This window comes from Caretta caretta, chromosome 6 (genome assembly GCF_965140235.1).
Source record: "Caretta caretta isolate rCarCar2 chromosome 6, rCarCar1.hap1, whole genome shotgun sequence".
NCBI classification, from domain to species: domain Eukaryota; kingdom Metazoa; phylum Chordata; order Testudines; family Cheloniidae; genus Caretta; species Caretta caretta.
In genome coordinates this window covers 69,060,116-69,075,316 of record NC_134211.1, presented here as the reverse complement: position 1 = coordinate 69,075,316, position 15,201 = coordinate 69,060,116, and the positions used below count along the sequence as shown (strand labels likewise).

The 15,201-nt window shown below is 45.9% G+C and overlaps 1 protein-coding gene across 4 annotated transcripts in view; it reads left to right on the top strand.

Moving 5' to 3' along the window:
- The window catches only part of MAPKBP1 (mitogen-activated protein kinase binding protein 1), a 123,384-nt gene that overhangs the window by 55,904 nt on the left and 52,279 nt on the right, over positions 1-15,201 (top strand). For all 4 annotated transcript variants that reach the window (XM_075129689.1, XM_048854332.2, XM_048854331.2 and 1 more), the window contains exon 4: positions 13,912-13,974. In XM_075129689.1, the coding sequence (XP_074985790.1) occupies positions 13,912-13,974 (63 nt within the window). The remainder of the gene's footprint in view (positions 1-13,911; positions 13,975-15,201) is intronic.

Sequence of the window (15,201 nt, the reverse complement as noted above, 5' to 3'; positions counted from 1 at the left end):
TGGCTTAAATTTCAGTGCCTTCCCCAACCTCCTTTCTCTCTCTCTATGCCCTCTGGTCCCCACCACTCCTAATCCATATCCCACACAACCCCAACCTGGTACAGACCTCTGCCTTCTGGAGAAGGTGCCTACCTATCTTGGAGCTCTGCTAGAAAGGCAATTTCCGGTACGAGCCTCCCCCTCACTAGTCTCATGCCAAATGGGTACAATGGACCATACAGGAGACAGGCCCTTGTAACTGTCTAGACTTGACTTCTTTCCTGCATCTGTTTTGTGAAAAGTGTGGATTCTGAGTCTGTTTTCCTAAATGGTTTTTTGGTTCTTATGCATGTCCAGGGCCAGAGCTGGGTTACTCCCTGGCCCTGGGTCTTCAGGTCTGGGGAGGCTACCTCTGCTCTCTGAGATTCTTCACTGGCCATCTGTTCTGTCTGACTTTTTAAAACTTCAGTGGCGGATGGGGAACATGGCCTCTGTCTCCACTTCATCCTCTTAGGGGTTTTCACAGCTAGGCAGTTTTAAAGTGTTATTTCATATGTATGACACCTAATCCAGGCAAACTCAGTGCCTAAGGCTATGGTTATAACCCCCCTCCCCCACCCTTGGGTACAATTGGCATCTCAAACCACTCCTTGGGTGATTACTATAAAACTCTCACAACCACTTGGCATTGTTGTCTTACAGCTCTGTTATCACGACAGCATTTGTTTATTATAGGGCTGGAAGGGAGACTCTCTCACTCTTTCACATCACCATCAGAGGACCCAACCACATCAGCCGCACCATCAGAGGCTCATTCACCTGCACATCCACCAATGTGATATATGCCATCATGAGCCAGCAATGCCCCTCTTCCATGTACATTGGCCAAACCAGACAGTCGCTATGTAAAAGAATAAATGGACACAAATTGGACATCAGGAATGGTAACACGCAAAAGTCAGTAGGAGAACACTTCAATCTTCCTGGACATTCTATAACAGATTTAGAAGTAGCTATACTTGACAAAAAAACTTCAGAAACAGACTTCAAAGAGAAACAGCAGAACCAAAATTCATTTGCAAATTTAACACCATTAATTTGGGGTTGAATAGGCACTGGGAGTGGCTGGCTCATTACAAAAGCAGCTTTGCCTCTCCTGGAATTGACACCTCTTCATGTGTTATTGGGAGTGGACTACATCCACCCTGATCCAATTGGCCCTGTCAACACTGGTTCTCCACTTGTGAGGTAACTCCCTTCTCTTCATGTGTCAGTATATAATGCCTGCATCTGTAATTTTCACTCCATGCATCTGAAGAAGTGGTTTTTTACTCACAAAAGCTTATGCCCAAATAAATCTGTTATTCTTTAAGGTACCACCGGGCTCCTTATTGTTTCTCTCACATCTGAATATCCATTACTTGCTGGTTGTGACCCAGAAGTCAGATGCGTAGCTGCGTGTACTTAGAGAGAGTCTCTGATGGATGCACTTCATTAGGGACTGCTAAGAACTGCCAGTGGAATCTATTTGCAGTGCATAAAGGGAAGGTTTATTATTGGTCCTACAAAACCCAGGAACTGTGCTATATATTCTTGAACACCATCTTCTAGGACCTTATCTATAACTAGCTATTTACATATGTACAGATTTTAAACACTCCAGCAACGGGGGCAATAGTAATGTTGATGGTCCTCTCCACAGGGAGTGTAGCTCTCCACCTGCCTGAACTTTACAGGAACACCCAGGCGCCTTTCATTTTTTCAGACTCCTGGCTTTCCAGAAGGAAACAGTTGTTATATTGCATGGTGCCTTTATTCTGGCTCAAATCATCTGGCAGATGAGGGAAAAGGGAGCCATTTCTATTCCATTCACCCCGCCTAAATTAGGGAAGTCAGCAGAGTGCCATCCTGTGGTCTGGCAGAGCAAGGAACATTTCACCAATGAGCAGGGGTGCCATTTCAGATGTGGGGAGGGGGGACAACTTTAACCATGATTCCAGGGGCTGCTTAGGCACCTGAAAACTAGGGTTGGGGGTTTTTTTGGCTTTTTTTTTCCAGATAATAACTTGGAAATTAGCTGATAGTATCTAATTCCTATATTTAAAAAAAAAAAGAATTTAAATAAATGTTAGACCGACTCAGCTCTAATACTTGTGTGTTCTCACATCTTGTGTCAAGTCACTTAAGGGACACTGGTTAGGGTTAACATTTTAATGTATATTCTTTCTTCGTTACTAACTCTTAAATACAACAGTTGGAACAACTGTAGAAAAATCTAGAGGACTTTGTCACTTTTTGCAGTTCACCAAGCTTGGAATAGATCATTTAACTTGGGAAACATCCTGCTAGGCCAAGGCCCCGTGAGTTTATACTGCACCTGCCTGGGACTCCAGGGGCTTTACCTCACTACAAATGTCTAGAAGCTGACCTTAAATAGGAGTACTGCCAATTCCAAATGTTCAAAAATCATGAATCAGTCTCTCCAAAAATCATGAGATTGGCTTTAGAATCATGAGGTTACGTAAAAATAACAGATCTGGTGGTTCTTTTTATTTGCTTTCTGCTTTTTGAGCCTTTAGGGTGCACTGGGGTCACATTTTGAAGCTTTCTCCACAGCCGCAAGGACTAGAAACTTCATTTGTCTTAAAGAATGAAGGCTGAAATCGTCACATATCCACTTGACTCCAGGAGCTGGGGCTTTAATGAAAACAATAGTTATAATGAGGCTCATGACAAAATCATGAGGGTTGGCAACACTGCTTTTACTTTTATTTAAAGGCTAGTTACTTTCCAGAAGGCTCATAGACACAGTACTACAGTGATTGAGTTGCCGTTCTCACAGGAGAATATTTAAAACCAAACACCAAGAAAATTCCACCTTTTAAAGTTGAGGAAAAAAATTGAGACTTCTGAGGTATATCAGGGTCACTGCAGTCAGGAAAGGAAAATAAACAAGTACAGGAGTTCTGGGTAGCTCTTCCTCTTGAAAGAAAGTTGGAGGGTCAAATCTTCTAGTCCTTAATCTAGTAAAACTTCTGTTGCCATCATCGCCTCCACTCATAGATATAAACACGTGCTTAATAACTATACACTTCATACTTAAATAACTAAGCCATCTTATCCAGGGCTGCACATTTCATACACGGTGGCTCAGGGACTACATTTTCTGGCATATGCTGAACAGCGCTGAGCACACAGATGGTAGCCATTCAATAATACAAATCATGACAATAATCGTCAACTTTATGGACTCTGTGGATGCAATTTCTGTTCTTCGTTATGGAATTTGAGGCATAAACACATCTGATACTTATGATGCTTTCTGATTCCTTCCTTTTCTCGAACTCAAAACAAAAAATGACATGACAAAATGGTTTTCCATTAAAATGTAAAATTGCACAGCAGCCATTGCTCTACAACTCAGCATGGGGCAGAACCTGCCACCCCTTGGGAGTTAAGTGATCTCCTCTCATCTGACTCTCATTCTCCATCCTTCCTGACTTCTGTGCTGCTTTTCATTCTGTCAACCATGACATCCATCCCAACCTCCTGAGACCGTTTGCTGTAGTCTCAAAGAACTGGCCACCTAGGTTTTGCTCCCATCTACCAGAGTCCTCTTTTTTGCTGCATTGCAGCAGAGACATAGGCTGGTCTGCTGGATAGGGAGCTAGCCCTGAAAGACCTGGGTTCTATTCCCCCCCATGGACTTCCTGTATGACCTCAGGCCAGTGCCTGAAGGGCAGAGTTTCAAAACCTTTTAGGCAAGGAGCAGATAGGCATCTAGTGGGGGTTACAAAGCACCTAACCCAGGCACTTTTGAAAATTCCACGAAGTGCCTAAATATTTATGAAAATCTGGCATTTAGTCTGTGTATGCCTCAGTGTCCCATCTGTACAATGGGGATAACAGCCCTGCTCTATCTCACTGAGGGGCTGTGAGGAGAAATGGGTTAGACCTTGTGAGGTGCTCAGATACTATGGTGGGGCCACATAAGTACCACATAAGTGAAAAGAAAAGGAGTACTTGTGGCACCTTAGAGACTAACAAATTTATTTGAGCATAAGCTTTTGTGAGCTACAGCTCACTTCATCGGATGCATTCAGTGAAAGCTCACGAAAGCTTATGCTCAAATAAATTTGTTAGTCTCTAAGGTGTCACAAATACTCCTTTTCTTTCTGCGAATACAGACTAACACGGCTGCTACGCTGAAACAGGTAGAGTAGGAACTTTTCTCTGTACCACTTCCCTTGGTTTTGGGCCCTTCTTTTCACCTATGCCCCCAAACCCCTCCCCCTTTTCTGAAGGTAACCTTGGCTCAGAGGGCTTGGCTGTATTTTTTCTGAATCCCGTGTGTTATCTCTAAAATAACCCCTCCTCCCTCCCAACCACCCACTTCCCCAGGGATTCCTGTTTTACAGGCTAAACTTCCAGATCCTCAACTTAATCACCAGCCCTTTCTTACCTTAATCACCCTGCCTCTGTTTGTAAACAAAACACTGACTCCCTGCCCCAGGGGCACCTCTTCTCTGCAGAACTTACATTTCACACTATGGCTATGTCTACACCAGGGGTTCTCAACCTTTTCCATTCTGTGGCCCCTCCCCAACATGCTATGAAAACTCCACGGCCCACCTGTGCCACAACCGCTGTTGTTCTGCATATAAAAGCCAGGGCTGACGTTGGGGGTAGCAAGCAGGGCAATTGCCTGGAGACCCACACCATGGGGGGGGGGGGGGGAGGCCTTGCGAAGCTAAGATGCTCAGGCTTCACCTTCAGGTCTGGGTGGCAGGGCTCACAGTGGCTGGGCTTTGGCTTTTTGCCCTGAGCCCCAGTGAGTCTAATGCCAGCCTTGTTTGACGGACTTCCTGAAACCTGCTTGCAGCCCCCCCAAGGGGCCTCAGACCCCTGGCTGAGAACTGCTGGTCTGCACTACGCAGCTTTTAGTGACACAGCTGTGTTGCTACAGCTGTGCCGCGAAAAGTCGCGCAGTGTAGCCGCAGCCGACAAAAATTTCCACCCCCGAGTGGTGTTAGCGTTGTTGATAGGAGAGCGCGCCTACCGACAAAGCGCTGTTCACGCCGGCGCTTGTCATCAGCAACACTCGTGTCTTTCAGGGGTGTGTGGTGTTTTTAAAAACAAAACAAAAAAACCCCCACCTCTGAAAGGCAAAAGTTTTGTCGTTCAGTTGCCAGTGTAGACGTAGCCTAATACTGTGCTGTAGTTGAGAGCTCCACCTGGGAGCTTCCACACCTCCTGTTTGAAACTCGGGGGAAGGGGGCTGTGTCGTCCCCGCCCTCCCCCATGGTACCCCTGCCAATTGGGGTGAAGAGAGAGAGAAACCATGTGGAATCCTCCCCTTCTTCCATTACCCCTGTGCTGGAAATATCTGAACTCATGGGGAGAGAAGATGAGCTATACAGATTCTGCAGAAGCAGGGAGAGTGGAAAGAGGAGAGTCAGCCCTTAGCTTTTCAGGACTTATCCCTGCAAGGCCTGTAAATCAGCTCTGCTCTGCCTTCCCCTGGAACTAGCTTTATCGAGTGTGCTTTTTTCTTTCCTTCCAGCTTTCCTTCTACCTTCGAGACTGGAAGCACTGCTGAGAGAAGCTCTTTGTAGTGGTAGGGCTGGTGAAGGAAGGGCGGTGTACATGTGTGGGCATTGCTGAGGAGGGTCCCTGCAAGGCTGGAGGGGCAGTCATCTGAGGCGCCTAAAGGAGAAGGGAAAGGGGTTCCTGGGACTGCTTCTAAAAAGAAAGTGTTTTATGTAAGTTTAAAAAGTCATGTCGCCCAAGATAAAAAGGCATATCTTCTGTGTTTGGTCGTGCATTGCCTGGTTATGATGATGGGGAATGATGGAATGGTGGGCTTGCCACCTTCAGTTGGATGTATATTGTGGCCAAACATAGTGACGTTCTGACTGAAACCCTTCCGCCTGGTGGACCCAAGTTGTTTGGGCCAAGAATGGCTGATATGGGTGGACTCTCCCTTTCCAGATAGGAGTGGTGGGGCTTTCATTAGGCTTGGTCATGAGGAGTGGTCTGTAGACCAGTTGACTGCAGCAAGAGTGGATGGTGCTGCTCTGTTGTGGTTGCACGGCTCTTCCCTGAGCGTTCTCAAAGGGAGTTGTGGGGAGTTGTTCCTCTTCCCTAATGGCATTCTTATGTGGAGTTCCAGAGCTTTCCATCTTGGTTTCCCCTCCTGCCAGCGCTGTTAGGAAAGTTAGTGAGGAGAGTTTGGGCTTTGGTGCTGTCAATGTGCTGAAGACTCCCAGCTCTAGATCTCTGCCTCACCTGCCTTAGTTCAGTGTCTGAGGGAGATTGGGGCATGGACAAGGCTGAGATGATGCTGGCAGACTGGGAGAAGCAGCCAGAAGATATGGCGAAGATGGAGCAGGGCCTGCTCTTTGATGTTCTCTGGCTCTTTGTCCTGCACATTTGGCGTGCCATCCAGGCTTTTAAAACAATAAATTCCCACTGGGAGCCTTACTGTCCTAGTTCACACAGTGCTCATGCTTAATAATATGTAATCTCCAATTTATGAGTTTAGCAACTTTTAAAATCCCTTTTGTTTTGTGCTGGGCTTCTTATTTAGCTGTTGTTTCCTGCTAATCTATTTTGGTCTCTCTGAAGTTCGCAGCCTGAATCTAACTGCAGCCCTTCTGTGGCTGCAACCATCCTGGTAGTATTCTCCTCCAGCAAATCTGCCTGGCCACGGTATGATGCAATGATCTCCAGGGCTCCTTGTTCTCATGCTGTGACATTCATGTCTTAATCTTGCCCTAGATCTTCCCCCCCACCCCCATTCATTTCATTGACATAGATTAATAGGTATTTCACATGTGATGTGCATGCACATCCTCCCCACTGACACGTCCCATCACAGCTAACCCCCACACAGCGTTGGCCATGAATTAAAGACATTTGTTGGCAGGGAATGTTGCCACATGGAAAATTATCACCAGCTTTTACTGACACCATCTTAATCTGATCAAGATTCCCCTGACAACTAGCACCGGGAGAAAAGGTTTGGTTCTCATCAAGGCTTGCGGATGTGTTTTGTGAATTAGGAAACTATTCTACTTTGTTGGGGCGGGGGAAGATGGGCATGATTGGAAGAGCAGTGAATGAGCAAGAAGTCATGGAAGTGACCAGTGAGAAGTTGGTGGGGCCGCTTGTTCTCTTCATTTACTCTTGCAGGAATGTGTAAGGGCCCCGGGGGGATAATATTTAGAAAGAGGAGCCAGGATTAGCCAGGGTTTGAGTGGTATCCGAATGGAGCTTGCTTTCTTCTCTGCCACCTCAGTTTATGGCCCAGATTGAGAGGGACTGGGGAGGAACTTGTCCCATGAACTCTGCCTCTAGTCATCTGTCCTGTGAGATAAAGCAAGGCAGAGTTGATGAATAGCTTTGGAAAGAAACTCCATAATTGACTTTTAATCTTTTCATACCCCCTAGGGAGGGTGGGGGGTGGGCAGGGAGGGAGGAAGAAAACAGACTTCTCACAAAAATCTGCTTTTTATTAGCTTACTGGGGAAGGGGAGGAGATTTGGGGGAAGGGGGAGAAGAGACTAGAGAGATGGGTCAGGGGAACAGATGGGAGGGAAAGTGAAATACCGAGGGAGACAGGGATTTGGGAAGAAGAGCAAGAAGTGGGACTAGTATGAGCAGAGGAAGAAGAAAGTGTGTGTGTGTGTGTGTGTGTGTGTGTGTGTGAGAGAGAGAGAGTGTGAGTGTGTGTGGGGGGAGTGCTGGTGACTTAGTGAGTCAGATGCTGTGTGTAAATGTGATATTGACGTCTGATTCCTTTCCATTCCACTCCTAAATTTAGCCTAGAGAAACTGCCTCCTTGTTTTTTCCCTTTGCTGGAGGTGCTTGCTTCTTCTCTGTAGATTTCCTGCTAACCCTCCTTGCACTGATCCCTAGCACACATGGAGTGTGCACAGTGCTAAGGGGCCTGTCTGCAACATGCTGCAGGAAAACTCTCCAAAGTGTCTCCCACTTACACACCCGCTACTCCAAAGTGGCTCCCTGCCATCCCTGCTGGAGAAAGTTCAACTTCTCTGCAAGAGCCTTGGAGGAGGGTCTGATGGTAACACAGATGTATTGCCTCCCCTTTGCAGCAAGAACCAATTACTACTCTGCAGGTGGGCTCCTTTGGAATAAAACAAGGCACCTACAAAACGCCTCATACACTAGATCTATCAGAGATTCCAAAGCCAGCTTCTGATTTCTCTTTTTTAAAGCCACAGTTCATGATTACATGTTTTCACTAGGATGGTGTAATGCGGGGTTGAGGGTCTGGCACAGTTGCCCTAGAAATAAAATCTTTACAAGAGCATGTTATTGCCAATAGCTTCAGTATGCAAAGGAACTAGATACTAGATCAGCTAGGACATCACTTAGGCAGCAATAATCCTGTCACTCAGCAGTGAATAGTTTCATAAATGGCTTTGACAGCAAAACAGGGTTCAGACTGGGAGGAAAATATGATGTAGTTAATCTATGTGAGCTCTGCCCACAATTGCAGAGTAGCTGGATGCTTCTGCTAAAATGATCAGCAGTGAACTAGTTAATAATGTTGACCTTTTAAACTCTCATGAGGCACCAGAGTAAGTACTCTATTGCAGGGAAACAGTGCAAGCCCCTTTCAGAACTATTGTTTGTTTTGTCTGTATTTGTAAACTCCCATTGGGACCTAGAAAGTTTTCTTCAGAAATATATTGGTTGGGATTTTTTAATTTTTTTTAATTTTTAATTTCAAGGCTTAATTTCTGCAGCAACTGAGGAGGGCACTAGAAAAGTGGTGGTTTGATGTACTTGGACCAGCTGAAGTGGGCTCAAAGTGTCAAAATATCAGCACTATTTTTTCCACCCACTGGTAGCAAAACACTGAACAAACAGAATCTTACAGAAACAAAGCATGCAGAAGGCTAGGTGGAGGCTTTTGTGTATTTAATAATAAAACTAATGTTCATATAAAGCTTCTTGTGAACTGTTGACAGAGTAAAAGTCACTAGGGCAAACTTGAGTGATCTATCTCAGGATTCATGAGGTTCATGTAGTCTTGTGTGGGTTAGAAACAAGATAGTGCACTAGGTGGACCAGTGATCTGTCCCAGTAGAGCAATTTCTATTTTCCTATATTGACTTGAGCAATATATTTTACTAATACATTGCACAATCCCACAGTACTTTATAGGCTCTCCCACAAACCCTGCTTTGGGAAGCTTTTTCAGACACTGTTGAACATGAGGCCTCGGCAAAACTGTAATGCACTGCACGTCAAGGGTTGGCGGGACTGCAGTGTGGACGCAGGCTGAACTGAGTAGCAGAAACCAGGAGGGTAAATGTGGCCACGGTGAACAGGTAAACTTTGCTAGCACAATTTATTCTTTTAACTGTAACTTTTACTCTTTGAAATGATGCAGCAATCTAGCACAGAGAGGGTTAGAGAGGTTCCCAAGGCCACAGAAAGATTCAGAATGAGAGCCAGATTAGAATTTAGGAGTTCCTGGCTTGTGTTTGTAGCATGTGTCACTGCCATGTAATTAACGTTAGTTTATTTGCGTACTGCAATCCTATTGGTTAAAACAACCTAAAAGTTGGGTGGAGTCTTGATAAAACTAGAACAGTGTGACAAGACTGCCATGAAATGAAATTCAGCCCTCTGGCAGTGTAGCCACAGGATATGTCTTGCTCCTTGTTAACTGGCAGTGGTGTTTTTGGGTGGGTGTGGCATGTGTTCATATATTTTGTAAATGTATTACATTTAAGAGTTATTTTAAAAAAATCTGCTTGTGACTGGTTGTAAGATGTTACACCCTTGTCTGAAGGTCAGGAACTATTTGGCTGACTCCCCCTGGCAGGCTGGCATGGTGGTGGGATTCAGCCTCAGCACAGGAGTTTGAGCCTCTTTGATGAGGGAAAACAGCTAGAAGGAGTGACAGGAAGTCCTGCAGAGAGACGCCCTGGGAATAGCCAACTCTGGAGGTGTAAGGCCTAAGTTTGTTTATAAGTAACTACGGGCTCAGTTGCTTAAGTTAAGAATACTGCAAAACCCAGGATCCTACCCATTTGCTGAGCTATTCTAGGAAATGCTTTATTTATAGATTTGCTTGCTTGGTTTGAAGACCATGGCGTCTTCTTGCATGTCTTTAATTTTTAGATTGTTTCTTAGAGAAAATAACACAAAGGGCTGTCTACACTGGGAATGTACATCGGCATAGCTGCGTCTCTCGGGGCACACCACTGAGAGACGTAGCTGTGACGACCTAACCCATGGTGTAGAAAGCGTTATCTTCTGTCAACCTAGCTACCACATCTCAGGGAGGTGGAACACCTGTGCAAGTGGGAGAACCCCTCCTGTTGGCATATAGGTAGTGTCTACGCTGATGCCTCTGTAGTGGTTGAGGTGTGGACATACCCAAAGGTCCTGTTTTCATGCAAATGTCCCTAGTCATAAAACACAAAGGAACTTAATATTAAAAAACCTGCTGCACAGAAATGATTCTACCTGGATATCGCATCGACCCTCAATTCTCCATAATGTTTTCTGAAGCTTAATGGACCAAAATTCTCCCAGGTGTAATTCTTCTGAGTTGCGCAAGGAACAACTTTGGTCCATTAAACCTACCTTGCTTCATAGAGTGGGATTTTTTATTTTTTCTGATTGCCTGGAAGCTGAGGATTACACAGATTTTCCCATCTGATAATGTACTATTTCATAGCTCATGATTTGAAGGGCTTAACTTCCCCTGAATTGTTAATGGGTCACAGACCACCTGCCTCTTTACATGAAGCCTGCAGAAATAAAATAGAGTAGATCAGACCTGAAACTGGAGTGACTGGTCGTGCTAAATTTGATGCTTTGTACGCTTAACTAAATCTCTAAAGAATACTTTCACTGCTGGATGACCAGGTTACCTGTACTATTAGAACTGCCCCACTAACGTACCAGTAAATGTTGGTGAATGCCTGTATGTTCAGCACAGCAGATGTATTTTACCTGGGCGTGGCTAGAACATTTAGCAGGCACACAGGCTACCTTTGGGGAAAACACTGGGTGGAAACTTGCACTAGTTCTAATGAAGGAAGCTGAATTTAGAAAGCTGGTGAATTGGAGGTTAAAACTTCAGTGCCCTATGGTGGTGTCTGCTATGAGGCAGTGATGTTAACTGAGTGAGACGGCATCAGTCAGCAGCATTGGGCCTGAGGTGCTGGAGTGTCTGCGCCTCTCTATGGTGTCTGTTCTGTTTCATAACTTGTAATGCTCCTGGCGGGCAACCCTGTAGACCAAGTGAGAGGCAACGGCATGGGTCGGGCAAGAATTTGTTACGACATGCCAGTGCCTGGAGAAATGCTGTGTCTGCAGCCTTTTCCGATTGGCGCCAAGCTCATGGCAGGGGATTCCTTACCGCTGCTGAGGTAAATGGAAAAAAAAAAACAGATTAGGGGGACACCCCTGTAAAGTTCTTCTTGCGTGAGCCCAATGGTGTGACAGTGAGGCTCGCTAAGTTCTGTTTAAAAGCTCATATGTGAGAACTTCTGTCTTTTCTATTGGGATGAGGCTTTTGGCGGCATTTGTAGAGTGAGCCGATGCTGTAGGCTTCATAATGAAACAGCAATATCTCTTCAGCATTTGGTACCATGCTCCTTACTCTAATTTGTAGGCCATATCTACCCCAGGGATTTCCCCCGTGACAGACATGGATGGCTGGTCATGCGCTGGTGCAAACCCCTGTTACAGGCAGGGTATAAGCTATGATTTGCACTAGTGTAGTCAGCCCTGTCTGAAATCCCTGGTGTAGGCAAGGCCTTTCTGAACCTGAGAGTCATGTATTGCCCAACATCCTAATGGCACAGCAGTGGAGGGAGGAGCTATAGGGTGCGACACAGCTAAGTAGCAACACTGCAAAACTGGTGAAGCTTTTGAGGTGTTCCCTGCATGTTTGTGGGGAGGAGGACTCTCTTCATGCTGTGATGCATCCTCAAATACTGGAGAGGAGCCACGGTCAGACCTACCCAACTTTCCCTGACTGTTTCCCCCTTCTACAGCTGCCTCCACTTTGGGCTTTTGCCAGGAGACAGTAGAAGCGATATATTTCCATGAGAGAAGTCAATGTCACTCCTCTCTCTAAGACAAAGGATGTCACAAGTGCTGATTTGTCCATCTCCAGCAAGTCCCTACAGCCCTTGAACTGGGTCCCCCTCATGTTGCAGCCCTGTGTGAGGGGTATTCATATGGGGAAGAGAGATATGCAGTTATCAGGAGCTACCCTGCTGAGTCTGAGTTCTTTGAATCATAGAAGATTAAGGTTGGAAGAGACCTCAGAAGACCATCTAGTCCAACCCCCTGCTCAAAGCAGGACCAACCCCAACTAAATCATCCCAGCCAGGACTTTGTCAAACCAGGCATTAAAAACCTCTAAGGATGGCAATTCCACCACCTCCCTAGGTAACCCATTCCAGTGCTTCACCACCCTCCTAGTGAAATAGATTTTCCTAATATCCAACCTAGACCTCCCGCACTGCAAGTTGAGACCATTGCTCCTTGTTCTGTCATCTGTCACCACTGAGAACAGCCTAGCTCCATCCTCTTTGGAACCCGCCCTTCAGGTAGTTGAAGACTGCTATCAAATCCCCCCTCATTCTTCTGCAGACTAAATAAGCCCAGTTCCCTCAGCCTCTCCTCATAAGTCATGTGCCCCAGCCCCTTAATCATTTTGAAGGCATTGATTGTACAGTTCCATGCAATTTGCTCACCATTTCGGAGGGAGGATCATCTTGTCACTGAGAATTGTTGTTTTTCCCGGGCAGCAGCATGTGTTTCACTTCTGAGAGCATGAGTTTTCACAGGGTTGGTTCCTTTGCTTCTATGTGATGGGGCCCTGGCAGAGTTGCGTTCTCTTCTGCCCTGTGTTGAAAATGATCCATAGGGTTTTCACTGATGGAGGGTGGGGAAGGGGAGAGAATGTATCCCGGATCATAGCCAGACTTGTGTGGCAGCAGAGTCATCACGGCATGCTAAGAGTGAGACTCCTGGCTTTGTCAGTAAATTTGGGAGAATCTCCCCTTTCCTGTTCCTCCAAAATGGTGGACCTGTGATGGAGGTGATTATATTGATTACCGTGGGGCGAAGGTCACAGCTGTTTGTTTCTAGAGTTCCTCCTGCTGGCTGATTTCTGGACAGCCCCAGAGGAAGCTATTTATTTTTTCATTGGTCTCCAAAGCGAATGGGCTCTTTAACTGTGCATCTTGTTTTCTGACTGGCTAATGACCTCTTGGCCCAAACTGAGGCCTTTTCTGTCCTGTCTGTGTTACAGGCAAGAGCCACACCACACAGAAGGTGATTCCTGTCTGGGTCCATGTCATTGTCCTGACGTTCAGGGCCTGGATGAAGGTGCGGTGGTGAGGGGAGGGCAGAATCTGAACGGCTAATGGCAGTGTCTGGCAGGATACGGTTGATGGAAAGCTATGCTGAAAGTCTCTGGAGAGGAGAAGCCCAGCTCTTTTCTCTGAGAGCTCTTCTACTTCGTGCTACCCCTCTTTTCTGGCTCCCTACCTTCCCACTCGGGTCTAGACATCCTGTTTTGGTGCCCAGAATGTAGGGTCATTCTTACGTCTGGGGAAATGGGACAGAATCATGGGGCTGTCACACAGACTTTTCTAACTTCCCTTTCTTTCTGTCTAGCTTGTGAGTGGTAAGAGATTCAGGGCTCACGGTCCCTGGAAAGGTGATTATTTATGGCACTCTACAGGGGAGTGATTTGTGATTATCCCCCAACCTCCCTTTGTATTTTTCAGCTAGCTGGGTAGAGGTGGGACAGACGTGCCAGGCTGTCGTTCATTCTCCTGCCAAGGACAAGGGGATAGAGCATGTTATGATACCCACAGGCTGTCCTGTCAACTTCTTTTTGTTCTTCTGTTCTCTTTCTAGGTGTGTTGTCGTGCTCTTCAACCCTAGGAAAAATAAGCAACACCATATTCTAAACAGCTCCAGGTGAGTGAAACTCGGAGATACACAGACAGCTGGCCTCGTATTACTTGGGATGTGAATTTGGAGTCCTCTTTCTGGCTCTAGCAAACTATAAGAGTCTCTGGGGATAAAGGTGCCCAGAGCTACTGAGTCCTAAACTCACTTGTGTCGGACTAGTGGCTGTGGGGAGGAGTTACCTGCTAATTTAACCCTAGCTCCTCCTTAACATGAGTTACTGTGGGGAAAGTTGTAGCAATGATAACTAGGGAAAAGCCCATAAATACTACATTCCCATGCAGAATTGTTGTAAGGAATGACATGGAGGATGTTATATTTGAACTCCGTGGGACTTGCATTATTCTTTCCCTGAGGTTGAAGCCTTGGTTTGGAGCAGGACTGACTGACACCTGGTCTTCTTGTTGGCAGGCAGGGGCCAAAGGACCATAAGCCCATAGCTGTGAAACCCCTTCTGTGCCTGCAAGAGGTTTGGGCTGCAGGGAATCCATGTGTTCACTCTGTGAGGAAACAAAACCATTGTCAAGTTATTACATGTGTTGTGGGCCTCTTTCCAGTCATGCCCTCAGGTGACCAGATAGCAAGTGTGAAAAATCGGGATGGGGTGAGGGGTCCTGTATAAGACAAATCCCCTAATATTGGGACTGTCTCAATATCAGGTTTCAGAGTAGCAGCTGTGTTAGTCTGTATCCGCAAAAAGAAAAGGAGTACTTGTGTACCTTAGAGACTAACAAATTTATTTGAGCATAAGCTTTCGTGAGCTACAGCTCACTTCATCGGATGCATTCAGTGGAAAATACAGTGGGGAGATTTATATACACAGAGAACATGAAACAATGGGTGTTACCATACACACTGTAACAGAGTGATCAGGTAAGGTGAGCTATTACCAGCAGGAGAGCGGGGGCGGGGGGTGGTGGTGGAGAACCTTTTGTAGTGATAATCAAGGTGGGCCATTTCCAGCATTTGACAAGAACGTCTGAGGAACAGCGGGGGGTGGGGAAAGGGCGGGGAATAAACTGGGGAAATAGTTTTACTTTGTGTAATGACCCATCCACTCCCAGTCTTTATTCAAGCCTAAATTAATTGTATCCAGTTTGCAAATTTAATTCCAATTCAGCAGTCTCTCGTTGGAGTCTGTTTCTGAAGTTTTTTTGTTGAAGAATTGCCACTTTTAGGAGTGTAATCGAGTGACCAAAGAGACTGAAGTGTTCTCCGGCTGGTTTTTGAATGTTA